This window comes from Idiotropiscis lumnitzeri, chromosome 5 (assembly GCF_059441095.1).
Source record: "Idiotropiscis lumnitzeri isolate Australia: NSW breed Sydney's pygmy pipehorse chromosome 5, RoL_Ilum_1.0, whole genome shotgun sequence".
NCBI lineage: Eukaryota > Metazoa > Chordata > Actinopteri > Syngnathiformes > Syngnathidae > Idiotropiscis > Idiotropiscis lumnitzeri.
The window spans coordinates 3541832-3563180 of record NC_142395.1 but is presented as its reverse complement, the minus strand read 5'-3'; the positions used below and the strand labels follow the sequence as shown (position 1 = coordinate 3563180).

Genomic DNA, 21349 nt, shown 5'->3' with positions numbered 1-21349 from the left:
TTTGTTGACACTGAACTCGGGATGGAGCGTATGCGCAGAGAAACGACCCATGCACGTGGTTCCCAGCAGTTGTAACTGAAAGTGACTTCAAAATAAAGCTCAATATTAATTACAGTACTGTGCAATGTCTCGTATTATCAGAAATAACACAGTATCTATTTAGCTATATAATATAATACAATGCAACTTTATTTATACAGAACATTTCACAACAGCTGGAGCAGTAACAAAGCACTTTACAAAGAGTATAACATAAAATATCATAATTTAACAATATAGAGAGTGAAAGCAATAAATCAAAACAAATTAATTACACTAACGCACACATACTTAAAACCAGAAAACATCGTAACAGTGACTGTCTCATGGTACGTCAAAAGCCAAAGAATAAAAGAGCGGCTTCAAATGAGTTTTAAAAGTGGACAGAGAGGGGGCTTGACGAAAATTCAATGGGAGGTCATTCCATAGGGAAGGACCGGCAACAGAAAAGGCCCCCTGAGGCTGCGCTTAGTCCTCGACACTTCCACTAGCATTTGGCAGACCTGAGTCAGCAGGCAAGTGCGTAGGGGTGGAGGAGCTCAGAGAGGTACCCTGGGGCAAGGCCATTTAAAGATTTTAAAACAAATAGAAGTATCTTAAAATGAAATCTAAAATGAACTGGGAGCTAGTAAAGAGAAGCCAGAATTGGGGTTGTGTTCCCTCTTTTGAGCTCCGGTTAGGAGGTGAGCAGCACCATTTTACACCAACTGGCGTCAATTGAGGGAAGACTGGCTGAACCAAAATAAAGTACATTACAATCATGTAGCCAAAATGTAATAAACTATGACATGGATTACTGTTTCTAAGAGCAGCTGAGAAAGAAATGGCTTCTTTTTTGCCAGCTGCCTAAGATGAAAGAAGATGGATCTAATATCAATAGCTCTGATTGGCCAATCCAATTTAAAATCACTGTCCAATTTAAAAGTTAGAGACTGTTGACTTCAGATCAAACGCCGGGGGCCCAGGTCAACAGGGTGGGATCTAGAAGGGCCATTGGGGCCGAACACCATAACTTCAGTTTTCTTTTCATTGAAATTTAAGAATTTCAGTGACATCCAAGCTTTTATTTCCTTCAGACAAGTCAAATATGACAGAGGGACAGAGCGGGAGCCCACACAAAGCCGACACAAAAAGTCCTGACAGTATTTTCGCAGTGACATTTGTGTGAGTATAAAGAAATCTTCAAGGTCTCCTTATAATCCCGCAAATGTGCGGGTGAAAGCGTCCATATTGTACTGAGTGACCAAAGCATTGCTGCGTGGCACGTCTGCGACACGTCTGCAACACATATTGCGTACACATCAGAAATTGTTGCTGCGCATAGGATGCAACGTGCATGGTCTCTCATGATTGTTCCATTTAGTCTCATGCTGCGATGACAGACTCAGCTTTACCTTGCTAAATTCGACACACAGAGCCTCTTTAAGTATGATAGCATGATACGGTCATTTCAAGTGTTATTTTGGGGGTTTACTGATGTTTTAAAATGTTGCCACTGTCAAATGAAAGCTATTCGGTATTCCTATTGTATAGTTAGCGTATGTACAATTAGATGGGTGCTATTATGTTTGATGAAATACTTAACACTAACCAGTTGAGACACAGTTATCTTTTATTGCCATTTCACAATGTTGCAATAATGCATTAATAATACAAGAAGACCACAGGAGCAAGAAAATAATATCACAATCCTATTGGCTTACACCATGAATGTGTTAATAATATTACAATGAACATGTTTCAAAATATCACACATTGGAACAAATCAGGTCATTAGACTCAAGGGAATTTAAATCCAAGGTTTGTTTAAACCTCTTTTTGGATAATTTTCCTTGCCTTGTATCAGACTTGAGATATCGCTCCTTGTTGTGGATGACCTGAATGTACTGATCTGTACCGCTGTTCTGCTGATCACTGCTTGAGGCCAGGGAAGCGGAGTCAGATTCAGTAAGAGCATTCTCCAAATTTGGTCCCGTCTTTGATTTGAATTGCCTGCTCCTATTTGGGGACTGACCATGTCTTCCTGGAGAATTCATGTGGTGCCTGGTTCGGATCAGTAGAGGTTCTGCTCCCCTTATACTGTCCTGTGACCGGGAGTGGGACTTTAAACCTCTCCATCTGATATCTCCTTCCTCCTCCTCATCCTCTTCCTGGGATATATACCGTCCTCTACCTACCCGGCTTTCTTTAGCTACAGAAATGTGGCTCTCTACTCTGTCACCAATGTAGAAGTGTGCTGGCTGGTGGAGGTCAGATAGAGAACAGGGTCGATGAGCCTTCTCTAACAATACTCTTCGGCGTTTCCCCTCTTTCTCCTCATCTTCATTTAAATTTTGTTGGGATAGGTGTGATCTACGAGGGTGTGGTTGGTGGTGTGGGGTGCGAGAAGTATAGCGCTTGATGTTGCATGGGTAAAGTTCTAGGATTTCTGCAGGCTCCTCCTCCATTAAGTAATGGCGTGGTATACGTGTGGCCGAGCGAAGCAGCTTCTTCCTGGGTTCATGTTCATTGACAACCACGTAGCGAGTGGCATGACCATGACGATCCCCATAGCTCTGGGCAGTAATGATCCCCGCCGGTTCAACAGGATGAATCGCACGTAAGGTCTTCCTGTATAGCGGGTCAGATTGGATGTTGTCAGGATATCTGGGTTGGTGATTGCACGCCTTATGGTAGTAAGACTTAGAGCGACAGGAACCACTCGGGCCTCCAAGGAATGGTGTGTGCCTGATATGAGAAAGGACAACAGATCAGAATCAGACTATATAATCAGTTTCCGCAGAAATCAGACGGGCCTCCAAGGAATGGTGTGTGCCTGATATGAGAAAGGACAACAGATCAGAATCAGACTATATAATCAGTTTCCGCAGAAATCAGAAAATCAGGTAACTACGATATATATATATATATATATATATATATATATATATATATATATATATATATATATATATATATACATATATATATATATATATATATATATATTTGTTTTAGGGCCGTCAAAATTAAAGCGTTAACTCAGGTGATTAATCCCCAAAAATTTAACTCAGTTAAATATTTTAACTAAGTTAACTCAGTTTGATTCACTTAAAAAATAATTTGCATACTTTGCAAATATTGTGACGTTTTAGCTGTCTTTAGCACGTCTCAGAACAAAAAACTGTGTTTAAGTGACCACTGGGCCTTGCAAACCAACACTGCTGGAGTGTGGCACTTTGTGGGCAGTTTTGAGAAATGTTTCGAAAATAAATGTCTGTAAAGATGTCTCCATTTAGATCGTATTCAAGAATCCAAGAAAGCTATTAGAACAGTCTTTGAATTAAATATTCTTCATATTTGGTGATTTTGCATCAATTCCAAGATATTATTCAAGTAAATATCTGTTATAAGCTTCGCAAAAAATAGTAGTTGAAAAATGTGATTAATCACAATTAATCATGGGATTTTTTGTGATTAATTAGTTAAAAAAAATGTATCACTTGACAGCACTAATATATATATATATATATATATATATATATATATATATATATACAGTAAGTATTCCCACCCACCTACAGACCTCTGTCAAACGTAAATTCCCTCACCTGGAAAAAAAAGTATGCATTAAATTTTCTGCAACTATATTTCAATGACAATCGATTCCTTACAACCGAAATTCCGATATCCAGAACCCAGAAGCCATAGAGAAGCCCGCAGTAGCGCAAACTCAAGCAGTTCCCGCTCAATACAACGGAAAAACTTAGACAGCTCCCCCGTGATCGGATCCAAAACGGCGACATGTGTGACAAGGGTCATTTGACCCTTTGGCATGAGTTTAACTGAAATTGAGAAAGATTTAAAATTCATTCATTTACATTTATGTCTGTAGATTATGGCATCCAAATGAAGAACTGGACTGCTAATTGGAGAGAAGGCTAGCTCAATAGCGCAATCTATGGGCATAGAGAGTGAGTGAGTAGAAGAAAAAGCTCTTAAAAAAAAAGCAGTATTTTGTTTACATGCACGTTCATGCAGGAGTTGCGAGCATTGTGAGAAGCATGTGTGTGATTTTAAGTGTATTTTGATTCAAAGACTCTTCTAATAGCTTTCTTTTATCCTTCAATATGATCTAAACAGAGTAAACTTTACAGGCATTTTCCTTAGAAACAATTCTGAAAATTTTTACATTTAGTTCTGCCAACAAGCACCACACTCCAGCAGTGTTGATTTACAAGTCCCAGTGGTAACTTGAGCACAGTGTTTTGTTCTGCGATGATGTGCTTAAGATGTACAGCTATGGTACAGTGTTTGAATTTGGCTTTGCAAGATATGAAATTTATTTTTAAAAGTAAGTAAAACTGAGTTAACTGTGTTTACATTTTAACTGTGTTAAAAATGTTTCAAATTAGTCTTGTGGGCCCTTGCAATTGGAAGGCAAATTCAGGGTGTACCTCACCTGCTGCCCAATGACAGCTGGGATAGGCTTCAGAACACCTGGATAAGTGGTTCGGATTATGGATGGATGGATTGATGGTTATTAATATTCAGTGAACCCAAGCCATCATAGGGGATGAATTACAGAACCGCCCACTACAGGTGAAACGTTTTTATTTACGCAAACGGCAAGTAGATACCTTCCACCCCCCAAAAATAAAATCTGTGATGTAGCGGGGTCTCTGAGAACCGCAATATTTCGACAGTGCTGCACTTTTCAATACAGTCGAAATGTGTTCAAATTCACTCTCTTGACAAATCACAACAGTTATATTGGGTGGCTTTTTGTCAAAATATCTATTACTGAGACACCTGTTTGGTACATGCTCCAGCCTATGTTTGGGTATTGCGGCAGGACTTCTGGAGGATCCAGCCACAGCCCTGTTCAGTTCACCCCGAGATGCAGACTGAGTAATTGTGCGAATGCTGTTACTACGCCGCCCAGGTGCGTGGAGGTTTGTGATGGTGCCGTTCCGTTGTGGGGAGGGAGTTTGGATGGAGGGATCCTGGCTTGTGATGTCACTCTCCAGTTCTTCCGGCTTTTGGTTCTCCACTTCCTCCCCTGGAGCCTGATGTCTTGCTGAGAAATGGTTAAATATTACAGTGTCAGTGAGAATGAGCGCTCCAAAAATTCACAAATGCGCATTCAATACAGCAAATTCCTAAAAGCAATTAACACACCTGCAGCCATTTGGACAACTTTCTTTTTATCGTCAGTGCGCTCCTAAAAGGATTAGAAAGATAACATTATCTTTTTTCTCTTAACATTTCCTCAACCTCTTTCAAATACACAGTAGTATGTTAGTACCCATTATTCACTCCATGGCTTTAAACACAGATGGGCCAAGTTGATTTCATCCAGTTGGCCAAAGGAATATGGAGGCACATAGGCAGCAGGGCTGTGAGAGCTCCCCCGAAAGTATTAAAAAAATTGTGATTTATTAATACTGTAACTGACTGGGTAATTGAATGTGAGGTATTCGTCTTTTTGGAATGTGTCACATGCATCAAATTCAAAATGAGAGAATAATTGCCAACCCCCCCAAAGACTACCAAAAAAAACAAAAAAACAATTAACGTTCTGTTTGAACACTAAGTATCTTGTCGTGCACCCGAGCCGGAGTCACCTGCTTTTGAGCATCTGCCAATATCAAGTTCCAGATACATGGCCATTGGAGCAGTGATTTAAACCAAGTAAAACATTGAAATCATTTTTGGGGGGGCACATACATGTTTCACATGGTGTAGCTACTAACTTAGTTGTGTTAAACGCAGCGCTATCCTTTTCAACCATGCGAAATGCTCAATTTGCACACATTGCACAAGTTGCCATTAAACTTGTCTCCACTTTCCACATTAAAATACAGTAATCCCTCGTTTTTCGCAGTTAATGGCAACCTGAAACTAACTTTGGCTTAGCACAATAACATAAACAAGACCTTTGGATAAAAATCGACATGGGATTCAAGTTAAGGTAAGCTCTTTTAAGACAAACTTTAACAAACACTTCAACATTTAATTTGCCGATGCTTCATCCTCCTTGTCGAGCTGAGCGCGCCCCGCTCACAGCTTCTGAACATCCGCTTTTCTGGCTTGACTCTGACTGACCCAAAGGCAGATTGGAATAACGTTATGATTTAGCCAAACAGAACTTTGTTTAAAAGTGTCGTTTGTTTATAAAAGTGGATAAAATTGTCGAGCTAGAACAAGAGAAGATGCCAGGTCATCGCAGCCAATCAGCTCACGCGATGAAGCCACTTGTGCTCTCATTTATCAATTTCACACTGGGAACCAATCACGCACCTGCAAAGTACCGGTGGGTATGTACAAAGCCTCAGAGTCAACTCTTCTCTTTGAAACAACATGTCTTTCCGCAATATAACTCCCGATATCACTGTATTTTTTTCTTTGATGAATATTTTGGAAAACCCCACAAAGCACTGAAGCCGCAAAAGATGAAAGTGAAAGTGAAGTGGCGAGGGAACACAGTATTTCCATACTGCCGACATTATCATTGTTTCATAATGCTAGCTTCACCTTAATATCCCGCGATAACTACTCGAATGTTCCTTCACTGGCTGTTTATTTCCGCCGTTTTTTTTCTTTTGCCAATATCTGTATAGCCCTGGATTTATTTATTGATTTGCAGCCCTTGCATATGAGAAATAAGATATAATAAAAAAAATCATACATATATGTAAATACATATTTTTTTTAATAAAAAACGATCTATCCCTTTACAACCACCCACCCCCATCTGTCAATCAGTTTGTTAGACACTCACAGTCTGGAGCTGCATCATCAGCTGGTTGTTGGTGAATTTTAGAGATCTGGCAATGGCCTGTAGATAGTATATCAGCATGCTAAAACACAAACAGACGATGGAAGTCAGTGCACTAGTTGTATGTGTGTGCGTGCGTGTGTGTAGGCGTGTACGTGGGCGTGTGTGCGTGTGTGTGCGTGTGCGTGTATGGGCTTACAATAGAAGCAGTAGTGCTGGTAACACTACAACAGGGCTGGTGACATAACTCATCACTTTACTGAACCAGAGGGGAAAGTCACTGGCCACTGTTTCAGATATGATGTCATAGATTTTCTCTTGACCGCTGCAACATAGAGTTTTATTCTTGGATTATCACAGTGGGAAACAATATAGAGTGTTATCAGTTTTAAATTCCTTCTATAACGTGACACACAAGGCATATACTGTAGTTTTGAAATTAATTTCAGTGACTTAAATTTGGTGAAAATAGGACCAAATACTTTGTCAATTGTGACAAACACTGGTGGCAATAGCCATGTACAGTGTCTATTTACTGTATCCCCAAAGTACCGGTCAACTATGGGCAAGTGGTTTCGGACACTGCCGGCCACAGTCAGCATCCCAGTTGGCTCTGGTGCCTATGTTTTGTCACTGCATCGATGGGCCTAATGCAGTGGCACAATATTGTGAATTAAATTAACGACCATGAAGATGGTTCTTCTAACCTAAATGGTCCACAGTGCTGTGATGGTCGGTATCTTACAATGGCAAATATGGTGGGCAGCATACACAGAAAGAGCATAAAAAGCAGCATCGCCAAGTAGAAATTATTTGATCTACAAGAAACAGAGACAGACAGATTAATTATCATTGGATTTTGGGCACCAAGTTAATGTAACAACAACTCTTAAGTAGTCAACTACAAAGAGCTCTCGTAGTCCCTGCTACATTGGGGTACTGGCACATGAGGATTGTAATTTTTGAAAGATGAGGTAATTCTGATTAAAAACTAGTTTGATAAGATGTGGCCTTTATAAAAGGTTAAAATTAAGCAGAAATTGAAATGAAATTGAAAATGGGCAACTACCTGTTGAGTTTAGAGTAGGTCTGAGGTGTTAAAGATTCCTCCAACTTTTTGTAGCTCTTGTTTAAATATAAACCATACTTGTTTGTTAAAACTTTCTAGGGGGCATTAGTGAGCCAGATAGGAAAAATGCACAATTAACTAATGAAATATTGATTTTGCCAGTCGATGTGTAAGTAATAGGGATGTAAAGATTTATCGAAATTTGATTTAATATCGTTATAATCTGATCAAAATATGCATCGATATAAAATAATAAAAGAATCGATTCGCAACGCCGTTGTCTCATGTCTGTGCTGGAAACAAACTGCACACCTACGCTGCTTAATACGATTTTAACTTCCCTTTCAGAGCAACACAGCAGTGATAAACGAGCATTTATAAAGGAAAAATGGTTCGGCTGACGCCCGATTTAATTTACAATGACATAATTTCTGACATAGCCAGCTGTCATAAGCACGCTAAGGCAACCGTGCGCTTCTGATGGAACGTCGCACGTGATGTCCTGTTGTGGTACGCTAACATAATGTAGCGTCTCCTGTGGATTGTGGCGGCATTAGCCAGCGAACACACATGTATTAAAAACCAAAACATAATTTTTGCGTGATTGACATTGAAACAACAAGAGCACAAGTGGTAACTTGCGAACACGCACCACATGTTGCGTTTATGGGGACAGAAATTTCACGACCCAAAGTACAACATGACGCATTTGCCACAAGCCATTGATAGCAACACCAGACAATAAAACATAACATACCGGTACATACAAGTCGTTAGACAATAGTAATTCACAGTGCTAAAAAAATATTGGAAAAAAATGGGTTAACAATTGTGTTTTGCTGAGCTTTGCTACTTCCGAGTTTTATGATATACATCTATGCTCTAGATTTCGCTCTCACTCTCCCTCTCTCTCGTGTTTTATGGCACATACCACATTTTGAATGTGCAGATGATACCATGCGAACTAGATAAGCAAAACAAAACGTTTTGTATTCAGGTTAAATAATAACAAAATAAAAAATCAATTCAAGTGATGATTTTAGTTTTCTTTGGCACGGTGTATTTCCTCAATTTTATTCATATGATTTCAGTCCCTTCTACATTAAAAAATGGATTGGAGCTCAAGAAACATGAAATATGTTTACAAGTATTTCTTTTACGATATATAGGTAGTTTCACAATAACTCGGCATAGTGTATAGTTTTTGGTTCTATTCAAAATTCTCTTAACATTTAAACGTTTGCGCTACTCATCAATATGTATTTTGTTTGTGGATCGCTGCAGCATCATCATACAGAGACAAGCGTGGCAGCAATTTAAAAAAATAAATAATCGAATCAAATCGAAATTGGGAACTGAACATCGAAAATCTAATCGAATCGGGGCTTGAGTAAATCGTTAAATCCCTAGTAAGTAAATGTTCATGTTTTCACAAATGTTTAGACAATCCAAATATTTTTTCTTGGCAAACAGTGTGTTGCCAAGGCAACAATTGTCACGATCCGTCTGTTTGTGTTTCAGCCGAGTGGGCGTTCCCTCCGCGCTCGTCCCCGCCGCACATCACCTGGCAGGGAGAGACGCGCCCACGAGCCGCGCAGCTGAACCACATCGCGCTCTTGATTACTGACTATTTAAGACACCGTCGCGGACATACCCGCGTCGGATTATTATCCTGCGATGCTCACGCTCATGCTCCTTGCTCTAGCTTTTGCCCCCTCTTGTTCCGTGTATAGTTTACTGCGTTTACGTTTGTTTTTGCCACAGCTACTTCTCGGCTCGCCTTTCGTTCTCGTTTTTGCTGTTTGGATTTCCCTTATCCTTTGGTGGTAAGCCATTCTCGTTTTTTCGTATTCCTTGCTGTGCAAGCGCTTTAAGTTTACTCGTCGTTTTTCTTTCCTGGTGTGATTGTGTCCACCAGCGTTTTTCGTTCTCGTCCCTGCGACGGCTGTAATTATAGATACCTGGTTGCATTTATACTTCCTATTTATTCATATCTTTATATTGATGTGGATTGATTGTTTAGCTGACGGTCCCAATAAAAACCTTGTTAAAGCAACTTTCCGTTGTCAGCGATATAAGAGTCCACCCTCCGCTTTTCGGCCTCGTACGTGTGTGCGTGTGTGGTTATGTTTAATAGGGCTGTACGATGTGCGGTTTGAGCATCGCGATTGCGATGTGCGCATGCGCGATTGTCACATGGTCTTTTTTTTTTTTTCTTGGAGCACGCAAAATTTGTTTTGCTTCATAGAAACAGCAAGCTACTGTATGCGCGACACAGCCTGTCTCGATTACCCCTTCCCTCCTGACAGTCACTGGCCACTCCCCCACCCCCTCCATTCTCACAGCCACTACTGTGTGCGCTCTGAAAAAACTAACAGGGCGACATGGAAGAGATGACGACGGCAGTAGATTTAGTCCCCAAAAGAAAGCCAACATCCGAAATATGGAATTATTTCCGCCATAAAAAGTAATATACAACACACAAAAAAATACTCTGCCGACAGTGCCCCGCCGTTGTTGCTGCAAGACGAGGTAATCCAACAAACCCGTCCGACCATTTGAATCGCTATTACGAGCTGATAAGAAGTCCAAACAGCATCGACAAATCACGAATGCAATCATTCGAAAGCGAAAGCAACGCAACGTCGTCACGAAAGAGAGGTTTAAAAAAAATTATCCGCACGCTCGACAAAAGGTATAAAATGCTGTGGCGCATATGCATATATATATGTATATATATATATATATATATATATATATATATATAAACGGCCATAAAATTATGAATTATCTAATCAAATGATTGATGTTTTCATCAATTTGGGTAAATCTACTCGTATCTATCAATAAAAAAGGGGCGGCACGGTGGCCTCACAGTGAGAGACAGCATCAGGCGTGGGTTCGGTCCCGGCTCCGGCCATCCTGTGTGGAGTTTGCATGTTCTCCCCGTGCTTGCGTGGGTTTCCTCCGGGTACTCCGGTTTCCTCCCACATTCCAAAAACATGCATGGCAGGCCGATTGAACACTCTAAATTGCCCCTAGGTATGAGTGTGAGCGCGGATGGTTGTTCGTCTCTGTGTGCCCTGCAATTGGCTGGCAACCAGTTCAGGGTGTCCCTCACCTACTGCCTGAAGATAGCTGGGATAGGCTCCAGCGCCCCCCGCGACCCTAGTGTGGAGAAGCGGTATAGATAATGGATGGATGGATGTTTTGGATCACATCATGGCGGAGCGGTCCAAGTTTTTATGTTGGATTGAGCGGGAACTGCTTGATTTTGCGCTACTGTGGGCTTCGCTTTGGCGTCCAGGTTCCAGATGTCGAAATTTCCGTTGTGAGGAATTGATCGTTAATGTAATATAGTAGTAGCAAATTCCCTTGAATCAAATTCCCGCAACCCTAGTGAGGAGAAGCGGTACAGAAGAGGTACAGAAGATGGATGGATGGATGGATGGATATATATATATATATATATATATATATTAGAGAGAGAGAGCACACTCACATGCACACCCCCCCCCACACACACACACAGTACTCATCAATAAATAATTAAATACATAAATAATTAATTAAATATAAAAATAATTAATTAAATATAAAAATAATTAATTAAATGCAGAAATAATTATATAGATTTTTTTAGATATAATCATTGATAATTTCAGTAATGACATATTTATTTATTTTTTTAATTCCACATTTAATTAATAAATGAAACAGGTAATTAATTAATGACAATTTTAATTAACCATTTCATGGTGTATTTATTTATATTTTGGCACTTGCAGTCCTCCATGGAGTTTACTTCACACTTTCAAGTCCCGTTATTGCAATGTGCCACTGGTGCTCACCCCGTCCTGCACATGGACAACTTTTCAAGGAATCCAAACCAATTGTCCCAATGCCCACTGTCACCTCACAGTTAAGTCAAACGACCAGCAGTAAATGTACCCCCTAATGTTTTCTTCTGAAGCAGGTAACATTTCTCCATTTAAGAGCAGACTGTAAACTTATAATAATAAACAATAAGCCATGTGGCTCACTCAAACGTGTCCGTAATAGTGAAAGCAAACACCTGACCTGGATGCTTTGAAGACCTGCTGATGGGGAACATTACAGGTGAGGACCGCCCAGCTCCGGAGATACATTAGACCAATCAGCTTCAACACATTAAAGGCAGGAAGACAAGGGGAGAAAAAAGCTCCCATCCTGAGAGAAATAAAGAGTTATTTACACACCTACTGGGTGACATCGGTAAAGGACATCCATTATGTTCATTGTTGCAAGGTGACAGTTCTGAAATGAGATGATGAAATCTGATGGGCAAGACTTAGAGGGCTATTTTAACAGGGTCACGGATACTGAGCAGCACCTGACAGACTGTTAACATTGAAACAGAATGGCTATTGTAGTGAAGAAATGTTTCAACTTACCAGATCATACCTTGATTATAAATCAAGTGAAGGACATTCTCTGCTATTTTGAATTCCCCATATTCAGGCTGAAAACACACAAATGAATGATAGAATGCTTTTAAACAAATGATTGAATTTCCCGGCCATAAAATCTGAGCTCATGAATTATCTAATCAAATGATTGATGTTTTCATCAATTTGGGTAAATCTACTAGTATCTACCAATAAAAGAAGTGTGCTTAAACATCAAGCAGCTACCCACTTTTAACACAATTGCATTGTATTTCGGCAGCATACTAATCAATTCCAATAATGTGAAATCATTTATGCAGTAACCAATACATAATAAATAAACAGGGAATTAAGAGATATGGAGTGGTTATTTATTGTATGCATTTCATATTGTCTCTCTAGAAAAGGGCATTTTGGAGATTTTAAAAAGCAGTCACAATATTATACTGCAGCATATATTGCTAATAATGGACCATGCTTGATGTCATTATTTTTGTACACAATGCAGCTAAACACATTTAACAAATCTTTAGAGACTTCATTTAAAACAAATGTGAAATCCGTGTAGAATAAACAGGAGGTCAAGTTTTATTATTATTATTATTAAGTTTTATTACTTTATACATTGTACTGACTTTTAAAGACAACCAATTTAAATGGTAAAACCTTACACACATAGCTAAAAATATACTACCGCATTTAATTTCTAAGAGAAAATAAAATCATGAGTAAATGGTGTTAACTGTGCAACTTACAAACTTGCTCTCCAAATCCCAACAGCAACAGTCACTGAGGTAACGAACAACCAAGCCTCTGATGAAATCAATGAGCAGGATACTGGCCACTGTAAAGATCATGTCGATGATGGACAGCTTCAGCATTTCCTAGAGGTACAGCATATTGTTTAAAATAATGATAGAAATAGTACTTGTACACCTAACAAATCATCTCTTTCATGAAAATCACATCATGCAAATGATTATGATTCTAATGTCTTTAAAAAGTTTAATTTATCTGCCTTTAATCAATTCATTATCGATAGTAGACTACTTAACATACTGTAAACATGTCCTGTCTGAAACACCAAATCAGTCTTCTGTTAGGTCTTGGGGGTTCAGACGGTTACATACTATTTTAAATACACTTCAGAAATGTCCCCTCTAATTTTCATGTGTCTGAGCATTCACACAAACTCACAGATCATTCCTTCAACCATATTGAGCAACATCCACTGACTAATATGAACGGACTAACAATGTCGCTTACTTGGCATAGCAAAAAATGAAGCCACTGGTGGCCAACTTGAATTTGATTACGTTGATATCTTCATGGCGTTTTCACATTACTTTCTCTCACTTTGGTAAAAATGCCACAGTGTGTGGCGTACGATTGTACCGATAAATCTGGAAGAAGCATTACATGCACTTATCATTGGTAAGGATGCAATTCTAAACTCTTCTCTTCTTCTCATCTCTTGTAAAGTACATTATAAGTATTTGACAGAGCTACTCAAAGATTCATATGCATCGTGTTGTCAGAACCATCAACAATAAACAAAAGGTCCATCAGGACAAAATTCACCGCAAATTGTAAACCTCACCTGTGTTGGCCACGATTCATGATGCTGAGATAATATAGTGCAGTGTTTTTCAACCACTGTGCCGCGGCACACCAGGTGTGCCGTGGGAAATTATCCAATTTGTGTACCTGTGCGGTCTAGCGCCTGCAGTCAGTAGTGAAATGTAGTACTCTTCCATACCAGTAGGCGGCGGCAGCAGCAGCAGGTAGCAAATTGCCTTGCTTGGAGACAACCGAATTAGTGACGCGCGGATGCAGCAAGAAGTGGATAGCAGAATAAAAAAAGTGGATAACAGAACAACGGTGAAAGTAATGGATACGTTTTTGAAGAGAAAAAATGCTGACTCTGTGAACTGGACCCTGGACAAAACCCAGACCTAGATGAAGGCCCTAGTATGAGTTGAGGTGTAAAAAAAAATAAAAAATAAAATAAAAAAATAAAATGGCAAAGACAACCTGCAAAGTTTCTCCCGTGAGGCAATACAGCGAAAGCTGTCTTTCATTTGGATTTACTTTTTCCGGAGATGCAACGACACCGACTCCGTTGTGCTTGGTATGTGGTGAAAAGCTCTCCAACGGTGCTATGGTCCCAAGCACGCTTAAACGCCATCTCCAAACGAAACGCCCTTTACTTCAAAACAAAAATGTGGCGTATTTTGTTCGCCTGCGTGAACACACGAAGAAACAAACAACTTTCATGAGAAAAACCGCAAAGGTAAGGGAGAGAGACCTTAAAGCTCGCTACCACGTCGCTGAACTTGTGGCTAAATCAAAAAAGTCTAACTCGTGTCGGAGGAATTAATACTTGGATTCCTGCTAATATATCTTCTCTGTGTTCATCGAAACAGGCCCAGGTTTCACACTGAGTGAGTATAAATGTGAAAGATTATTAGATACTTTATTCTTTGTTTATTTGATTCATATTCAAGACTTTTAAGAAGTCTTTCTTCAGTGTTAAAAAACACTTTTTTTCACATTTTCAGCTGGTGGTGTGCCGCGGGATTTTTGCAATGAAAAAAATGTGCCTTGGCTCAAAAAAGGTTGAAAAACACTGATATAGTGAATGTAATTAATATGTGCTTTAATTTGTATTCTAATTTCCCTCTAATTTGTATTACACCTTATGGAAAGTGCTTTGTTACAGCTCTAGCTGTTGTCAAATGTGCAATATAAATACATTTGTATTGCATTGTATTAACATAAGGGCGGCACGGTGGACGACTGGTAAGCTGAGTGATTGGCTGGCAAGTTGAGGGTGTACCCCGGCTACTGCCCAAATATCCAACACCCCTGCAACCCTTGTGAGGAGAAGCAATACAGATAATGGATGGATGTATTAACCTAAGCGTGCACAAACTCTACACAAAAACGCTAGAGCAGAGATTTTAAACCCAAACCTCAGAACTATGAGACAAACATGGTAACCATTCTCACCATGTTGCCAGTAGGGTATCAAATTAACATATTATTTAGAATAGTAATTAAATCATGTAAGCCATGAGGAAAATCTCAACATGAGAGTATGTATTTTAACGACCAAAAGACGCATCGTATCAAACGGCACAGCATCAGTTGTGATTTCTAATGTATGCGCCACACAACGAGGCGCATGCTAGCTCGCACATGTTAGCTCACGCATGCAAGATCACGCATGCAAGCTCACGCATGCTAGGCAGGGCAGCTATACCAATTGCAGCGCCGCAGATGCCTCACAAGACACTAAAACACCACAGCAATGTCAGGGGAGGGATGTCACTAGTCACCACACTCCTTAGAGTCACAGTTTCAAATCTAAATCACAATTATCACTGAACAGCATACTAGCAAACAATGAAACAAAGAAATGAAATTAACACAAAACATGCATCTCTCATGCCATTCATATCCCAAAAAGAAATAAAAATAACACAAAAAGATTACAGCAATGGATTCTGGGAGCCAATCAGCCTCAGCCAATCAGATGGAGAAATGTGAGTGGTGTGCTTTGGGCAGTTTTTTTTTCTTGCAGAGTCTGTTGTCTATACCCGTGATGTTTCTTGCTTGCAATAACATGAATTATAAAACAGATTATGACATAGTGGACAGCTGCCCTTTTTGTCCAGCTTTCTCCTGCACGTACATACTGGTTTGTTCTAACTGACTGTCTCAAACCATCACTAAAAAACGTAATCACAGAATTTATTTGTCACAGTCAAAATGGCGAGCAGTAGTCTTAGACTTTAACCAACAGGATGTGCCAATATGCATGTTGAAATTCCATAATGGGCACCAGCCCGTTGGTCGAAAGGTTGGAAGTATATAGTTCTATGGGTCTCAGTCTGTACACAAGGCATTTCGCATTAGTGTTACAGGGTGCCTTGTCTTATTTGGAGAACATTTAGGACTTTGGGTGCACCTTATGGTGTTGAATGTGAGTCTTGGAAGGGCAAGTGCTCATGATTAGGGATGAAACATTTTACTGTTCCAACAGCCATACAAAAGTCAGGGTGGGATGGTTTTGTTCAAATGAAAAAAATATATATACAATTTGGATGCACTCTTTTTTTTCTCCTTAATACATTGCAGATATCGGATCAGACTCTGCATCAGCAGAACTTTGTCAAGCACACTCAGATTTAAATTTTCTGTTATTGCAAATGAATACCTAATTGCATATTTCATTACAATTATACTAGATTTGTCAGGATCGATCGCCGGTGGGCGAGGAGGAGGTGGACCCAGAATGCGAGGAAGCAGGGAAAAGGGTAAACTAAAGGGAATTTATTAAATTAATCAAACGAGGACAAACAACGTGGCGTGGACAAACAAACGTGGCAGGGTGCGAAATGACAAAGACAAACTAAACGTGACTAAACAGAACAAAAATGACAAGTAACGAGGACCGTGACAAATACTGGGGATCGTGGGCATGAGCGTGGGCATGAGCATGAGCGAGGGCGAGGGCAAGAATGAGAGTGGCCGTGACAGTCCGTAAAGGGAGTAGTGTTCCGACGCCGAGCTGTCGGGATGAGGTGTTCAAATAGTCCAGTCATTAAGTGAGCAGATGGGGATCAGGTGTGTGACGGTAACGGGGAACAGGTGCGTGGCTGGTGAGGAACGAGTGCTGAGGGGAAACGACCCACTCAGCTGACAAAACAAACACACATGGCATGGGAAAAGGAACGTGACAAAAAACAATAACAAAAACACCTGACATGACCGACACGGGTCATGACAAGATTTATATAACTCACCCAGATCACACTTTTAATTAATATATTCTCTACACTAATTTATCTTGTCCAAAGTAGCTGAAACCAAACCAATCCAATTAAGGTTGAGAGGTGTGGTACACCCTGAGCAGATCACAGCCAATCATGAGGACTGAGATATTAGATTTATGTATTTGTCATCCACACTAATTACTGTAACAAACAAAGTCACAAACATAACCTGCCCAACGTAGGTTTCCCAGCACTGGTCCTGCTGAGAGCGAGTGTTCTTTTCAAACTGTGCTGTCTGGTTGGAGAAGGTCTCAGAGCTGCTCCTGCTTCTGTTTGTCACATCCAGCATTGTGGCAATGGTGGCTATGGTGCTGTTGCGATGTGATATCTCAGATACCAGGGTAGACAGGCTGGACACAGCAGGCTGTGCGATTGTTGCCAAATAGGAGCTGGTGTTAGACCAGTTTGCTGGACTCACGGGAATCTGGGAAACATCCATATGCAGTCTTAATCACCACAATGTTTTAAGTGTGCACGTCAATGTTTGCATCTGAAATCATGCGAGCATGCCCAGTTTCATTCAATCCTCTTGTGATTGTTATATGGAGAAGAAAAAAAAAATCAATTCTGTAAATTGAAGCTTTCAAAATAAGCATTGCCATGATCTTATTATATCTACGAGAAGCAGTAAAAAAGTAATGAACCCTTTTCAATTTACCCGATTTATAGTTAATATTTTTATCCTTAATTTCACCTGTGTAAAATACTCGTTTAAATATAAACTGTTAAAAATTTTGGTTTGAATTTATCCACCTCCTGTCAGCAATTTTAGAAGTGACGTCACCATTGGATGTTTCGTCAAAGGCAAAGCGCTGTGATTGCATTCCTTGTTTTGGAAAGGAAACCACCAATAAACATTTTTAAAACAAAAAAGAGTCAAAAAGTGAGCATCCAGGATGAAAGGCGAAGAAGAAGATTAAAAAAGTCAAGAGACCAATTTCAGCAGTTAAGCCGGAAAACAGTGCTCAGGTCAAGAAACTCAGCAGAGAAGATTGCAGAATCACTATTGATGATGTTGCTGAACTTCTTGTTATTATAATTAATTAATAGTAAATAAATAAGCGCTGAAAATATTTTGAGGAAGCTAGTTATGCAACTGACTGATGCTCACAAGCAAGCCCGTCTCAAAGTGGAGCTCACCCATGGGTCTAAAACTAGAGTAGCACAGTAAATGAGCTGCAGACGGATTCAAGGCCATAATCTCTGGCTGGGAACTAATATTTAAGAACAGTTAAAGAAGCTGTGGCTGGACAGACACATGTGTTAGCAATAGAAGATAGAACACATTTGTACAAAGACACATTAAAGAAACATGCAACGACAAAGCATAAAACATTACAAGATGACATCTTTGGATGACCAAACAACAAACGTGTCCTACCAAAAATCTATACAAGTGGGCTGCTATATTGAGGCTTGATGTAACCCATTCCTCAACAGGAGGGATATATAGCTTTAATTCTTATAAAGAAAGTAATTCTTATTCCAAAAAAATTTTATAGGGCATGTTTGAAGACATAATCCACAAGGTAATTGGAGACCGTGTAGAGGACGCTACCCGATTCCTACACCTCAGTATCCGTTTCAAATTATCCATATAGACTTTATTGAATGAAACAAAAATGTTTAGTCAATCATAGATGACTTTTCAAAATAACTGAGCACGCATCTGTCCGTTTGTTCTCACAATTCTAAACACTCTTGTCTTCCTTTCTTATTTGTTGTTTTAAGAATTGTTCTAGTTTTTTTAGCCTGACATTATTGATGAGATTGTAAACATTCAATATGCGTTCGACTGCTCTAGCTCTTCGTCATGATGATGTCAGCCGTTTACGTGTTCCGGCCTGAGAGCGTCTACTAAACTGCTAATGTAGCCATCGTTTTATTTTATGTCTTGATACGTTTTCATTGTTCATATTGTTTTTATTTTTTTTTTCTTTGTTATTTATTTATTTTTTATTGATTGAAATACAAGATTTATATTCATAGCTGCTGGCTCTCAGCCCTAACGCAGTTCTGGCCAGACTTCTGTTAAAAGTCAACTGTACACCAAAACACTTATTTGGGGTCTTTCCCATCTCTGTATTTCTCTTTTGCAATTAGCACACTTAGCTATTCCTCATTCTGCTGCTTTGTTAAACTGCCACTTGTTAGTGGGGTAGTTTATTTGTCGTCATGGAGGAGGCTCCAGAGGACGGTCAAAACAGCGTAAAGGATTATTGGCTGCCCTCTCCCCTCACTGTCGGACATCTACACCGCCCGGTGCCTCAGCAGGGCTCTCAATATCGTCAAAGACAATACCCACCCAAACTCACACCTGTTCGACCTGATGCCCTCTGGCAGGCGCTACAGGTGCATCAAATCAAGGACCAATAGACTGAGAAACAGTTTCTTTCCAAGAGCCATCTCCATTCTAAACTCTCACACACACACACGACCACCCTTACCTTGCAGAACAGCAACGTGATGTGTTTTTATATATCCTATTCAGTATTATTTTTTATTGCACTAACCATTCTCTTATTTATCTAATTTATATATTTATCTGAATTATTGTTGCATTGCACTGGAGAGGGGAACTCTCTAATCTCGTTGCACACTTGAGTACAATGACAAAGGGATTTCTGATTCTGATTCTGATCTGCATCACGTTGCTCGTCGCTGCTGCTGTGCACTGACTTGCATATAGTACAAATAAAGTTTGGACTGCTGCGGCGCAAGATAGCTTGGCACCTAGCATACAAGCAGCGGCAAAATAAATGACTTTTTCCTTTTTTTTTTTAATCAGTACAGTGTTGGTTAGTATGACCTGCTTTGTGAGCGTGGGGCACATTATCCCTTTAAAGAAACGCAGCTTTGATGACCTCAAAATTGCGTTGTCTGAGATTGCAATTTCGGTTCCAAAACGATTCATTGTTCAGCTCTTCCATTCTGCATTTTTTATTTCAGAATCAGAATCGAGAATCGTTAGGGAACTGGAATCAAATTGAAGAACCAGGATCGTCCAAATTCAAATGATGCCTAACCATATCGGTAATAATGATGTCATTAAATCAACAGTAATTTGTTAACGAGCACTTTAAATAGAGCTTGCCTTGCAGAGATAACCATCGACACTGGTTTGTTCAGAGGATGGCAAGCTATAGTAACGGTTTGAAGCTCTAGACATTTCTTATTTCTCTAGACAACTTCCTGTTCCTTGTAATCACAGTCGAGCAAAATCTTCCTTAAATTCCTTAGTTTCAATGGGGCCCTACCTGACTTATTCGAGAGACAAGTAACACTGATCATGTATAAGTACCCAGCAACCAGAGCATATCAGATATGACCAGGATTAAAATCCTTCATGGTAAGGACGATGGTCGGCAGGTGGATGTTTTTATGAGTCTTGGGATGGGTGGGGTTGGATGATTGATGATATGGCTATTTGACGAGCCTTGTGCTAGGCGGGTTCTTACGAAGGTGAAGTTTAAGGGGCGAGAAAGGGGGATGGACAACATGTAAATTGGACCCCAATATCGACAAGTTTGTTCATGTTGTCAGTTAAATTTGGGAAAGAGTCATTTGGGGAAAATGATGGCAGCAAGAGTCTCAAGCGGTGCCATTTTTTTTTGTCAGCCGTCTCTTGTTGCCCTTCGCTTTTGCCTGTGTTTTCTGCACAGTTGCAGTTTCTCTTATTATGTTGAGTCAAAAGGTGAGACTCAATTTGCCCCACTATCTACATACCCTCACTCACCTATGATTATAAACTTTATGTGACGATCACAGATTGAAGGAAACTAAATTTGTTTCCTTGCTTGAGTGTCTGGGTGAGACACAGTAGGGAGATAGGATAGGGTACGTGTATAATCATCCAAGTGTAGTTCTGAGCTACTGTTCTTGCATGTCAAGTAATGCCGGTCAGGAATCTATTTTGTACATAAATGTGATTTTATAAATATACCGACCTACCTATAGATACTTGGATAAAATATTGCTGTTCATTTTCATATCAGGGTAAGAATAAAATAACAAAATGATTCAAATATGCTCCAGGTTGTTTAAAAAATATATTATAAATATTCCATCTGGTTCTGATACTTACTGCAGAGCTCATACTGTTGACCTTATCGAGGAGGGCAATAATAAGGCTGTAGAGATTTCCCAGATATAAAACAAGCACTCTGTGAACACATTATCATATAGTTAATATAAAGCAAGAGACAAATAATAT

General features: G+C 39.7%; 1 protein-coding gene across 3 annotated transcripts in view; it reads right to left on the bottom strand.

Moving 5' to 3' along the window:
* Nucleotides 1-1633: 1633 nt before the first annotated feature.
* tmc3 (transmembrane channel like 3) overlaps nt 1634-21349 on the bottom strand; it is an 84966-nt gene continuing 65250 nt past the window's right edge. For 2 of the 3 annotated variants that reach the window (XM_088295540.1, XM_088295539.1), the window contains 11 exons: nt 21221-21299; nt 17306-17560; nt 13051-13179; nt 12302-12369; nt 11949-12077; nt 7507-7617; nt 6999-7124; nt 6803-6881; nt 5200-5242; nt 4831-5098; nt 1634-2766 (listed from right to left, as the gene is read on the bottom strand). In XM_088295540.1, coding sequence (XP_088151666.1) covers nt 1788-2766; nt 4831-5098; nt 5200-5242; nt 6803-6881; nt 6999-7124; nt 7507-7617; nt 11949-12077; nt 12302-12369; nt 13051-13179; nt 17306-17560; nt 21221-21299 — 2266 coding nt within the window. In that variant the 3' untranslated portion in view covers nt 1634-1787. The remainder of the gene's footprint in view (nt 2767-4830; nt 5099-5199; nt 5243-6802; nt 6882-6998; nt 7125-7506; nt 7618-11948; nt 12078-12301; nt 12370-13050; nt 13180-17305; nt 17561-21220; nt 21300-21349) is intronic. The other variant, XM_088295541.1, reaches the window with a different exon arrangement.